Source organism: Prunus persica, chromosome G2 (assembly GCF_000346465.2).
Source record: "Prunus persica cultivar Lovell chromosome G2, Prunus_persica_NCBIv2, whole genome shotgun sequence".
In the NCBI taxonomy this organism is placed as follows: Eukaryota; Viridiplantae; Streptophyta; class Magnoliopsida; order Rosales; family Rosaceae; genus Prunus; species Prunus persica.
The window spans coordinates 11162654-11164883 of NC_034010.1; the positions used below are offsets into that span (position 1 = coordinate 11162654).

Consider the following 2230-nt stretch of genomic DNA (forward strand, 5'->3'; position numbering starts at 1 on the left):
TGTGTGTGGCTATGCTTTTATAGTAGTCTCGGAGGCTAGGGTTTCAGAGGAATAATTCCGTAGATGGAAGGGAATTATTCCTCCCCTTTTTGGAATTGATTTGATTAATTAGGGATTTGATTAATTAGGGTAAATCAAATCCCTAATTGTGGTAGGTATCAAATCCTGATTCAATTAGGCAACTCCTCATTTATTTGGGGATCGTGGTAATTAACCAAATCAATTCTCAACCTAATTGGGTAATTCCCAATTAAATTGAGTAACTCCCAATTAGGTTGATTAATTCCCAATTGGGTCAAATAATCCCCAATGGTAGGAATTATTTGACTTAGGGTTTGATTTAATTAGGTTCCCACAGGTGTCTGCCTTGATGAATAGAGAGGTGTCAGCAGTTGAGGCACTGAACCCTAGTGAGATCTCTTCAGTTTGCAAACATGCTGAGGCTTGGAGGGATCAAGAAAGCCAGGGGGCTGCACCATGAAAATATCCTCTTGAAGGTGGCCATGAAGAAAGGCATTGGAGACATCCAGTTGTGTAACCGACCAGTCATTTTGGACAGCCAGAGAAAGAATGAGCCGGATGATGGTAGGCTTAGCAACAGGACTAAATGTTTCATTGTGATCTAAACCTTCTTGTTGGTGGAAACCTTTAGCCACAAGTCTTGCTTTAAACCTGTCAAGAGAGCCATCAGATTTGTATTTCACACGATGGGCCCGCTTGCATCTAACGAGGTTTTGAGAAGGATGAAAGGGGGCAAGGGTCCAAGTTTGGTTTTGTTGGAGGGCATTGAATTCCTCACGCATTGCCTGCTGCCATTGAGAGATTTTAGAGGCTTGTTTGAAAGTGGTGGGAGTTGGTATTTGGGTGGTGGTGGACAAAGCACAAAGAAGGGGATGTTTGGTGGAGAGAGCTCGTGGTTTAAGAGACCCAGTTTTGGATCTTGTAACCATTGGATGGGTATTGGGGGAAATAGGTTAGGGTGGTGGAGAAATATGAATAGGGATAGACAGATTTGGTGGGATAGGTGAAGGGTCTGTGGATGGAGAAGTGGGTGAGGAATTGATCGGTAGAGATGAGGAAGGAATGGTTGGAGAATTATGAGCTGGAGAAGAGTGCAAGGAGGAAGGGAGGGAAGATGGGGTTGAAGTATGTGAGAAGGGAAAAGGGTTAGAGGGTGGAGGAAAGGATGATGGTTGTGAAAAGGTGGGTAGAGGAAGTAAGGTTGGAGTGCTGGAAACCGTAGGATTAGAGAATGATTGAGACAAGGGAAAGTTGTTATGAAAGGGAAATGAACTTTCATAAAAAATGACATGTCTGGAAATGTAGACTCTACCAGTGACTGGATTGTAACATTTGTATCCTTTGTGGGTTAGACCATAGTCTATAAAGACACATGGTTGACTTCGAAAAGCCAATTTATGAGGGGCATATGGTTTTAGCCAAAGATAACATGCGCATCCATAGACACGCATGAATGAATAATCAGGTTTGCTATGAAATAGTTTTTGAAGAGGGGAAATTTTGTGAAGGACTGACGACGGTATTCTATTGATGAGATATACCGCAGTTTGTACACCTTCAACCCAAAATTGTAAAGGTAAATAAGACTAAGCAAGTAAAGTCCTAGTAAGTTCTAAAATGTGGCGGTGTTTTCTTTCAGCTAAACTATTTTGCTTGGGTGTATGGGGATAAGAAAATCGTTGAAATATGCCATGATTAGAAAGAAAGGTTTTGAATGCTAAGCTTGTGTATTCACCACCATTATCACATTGAAGTGTTTTTATTTTCTTGTCAAGCAGGTTTTCGACATAGGTTTTAAATTTTTTAAAGGCATGGAGTGCATCTGACTTATTGTGAAGTGGATACAGCCATGAGAAACGTGACCAATCATCAATAAAAACAATATAGTATTTGAAGCCAGAAATTGAAGCTGCTGGGGAGGGCCCCCATAAATCAGAATGTATTAATTCCAAAGGAGAATGTGTAGTACATGATGATTTAGAGAAAGGAAGCTTTAATCTTTTTCCTAATTGACAAGAGGAACAAAAGGATAAAGTGGAAGATGTAGGTGTGGTGGAAGTTGTTTGCTAGAGATGAGCTGCATAAGGACTTGATTGTTGGGATGACCAAGGCGTTGGTGCCATAAACTGGAAGAGACTTGATTGCTGAAACATGTGAGAGAAGAGGGGAGAAGCTGAAAGCTTGATGGGGTAGTGATGTCCCTCAGTAG

At 41.3% G+C, this 2230-nt stretch overlaps 1 protein-coding gene across 1 annotated transcript; it reads right to left on the reverse strand.

The window, feature by feature from the left end:
• On the reverse strand, positions 408-950 carry LOC109947308 (uncharacterized mitochondrial protein AtMg00820-like). The gene has a single exon (XM_020557248.1). It carries the CDS (start codon positions 948-950, stop codon positions 408-410), a length of 543 nt encoding a protein of 180 aa, XP_020412837.1.

Coding starts and splice junctions, on each gene's coding strand:
- LOC109947308 (XM_020557248.1), bottom strand. CDS start 950: ATGGTTACAAGATCCAAAACTGGGTCTCTTAAACCACGAGCTCTCTCC.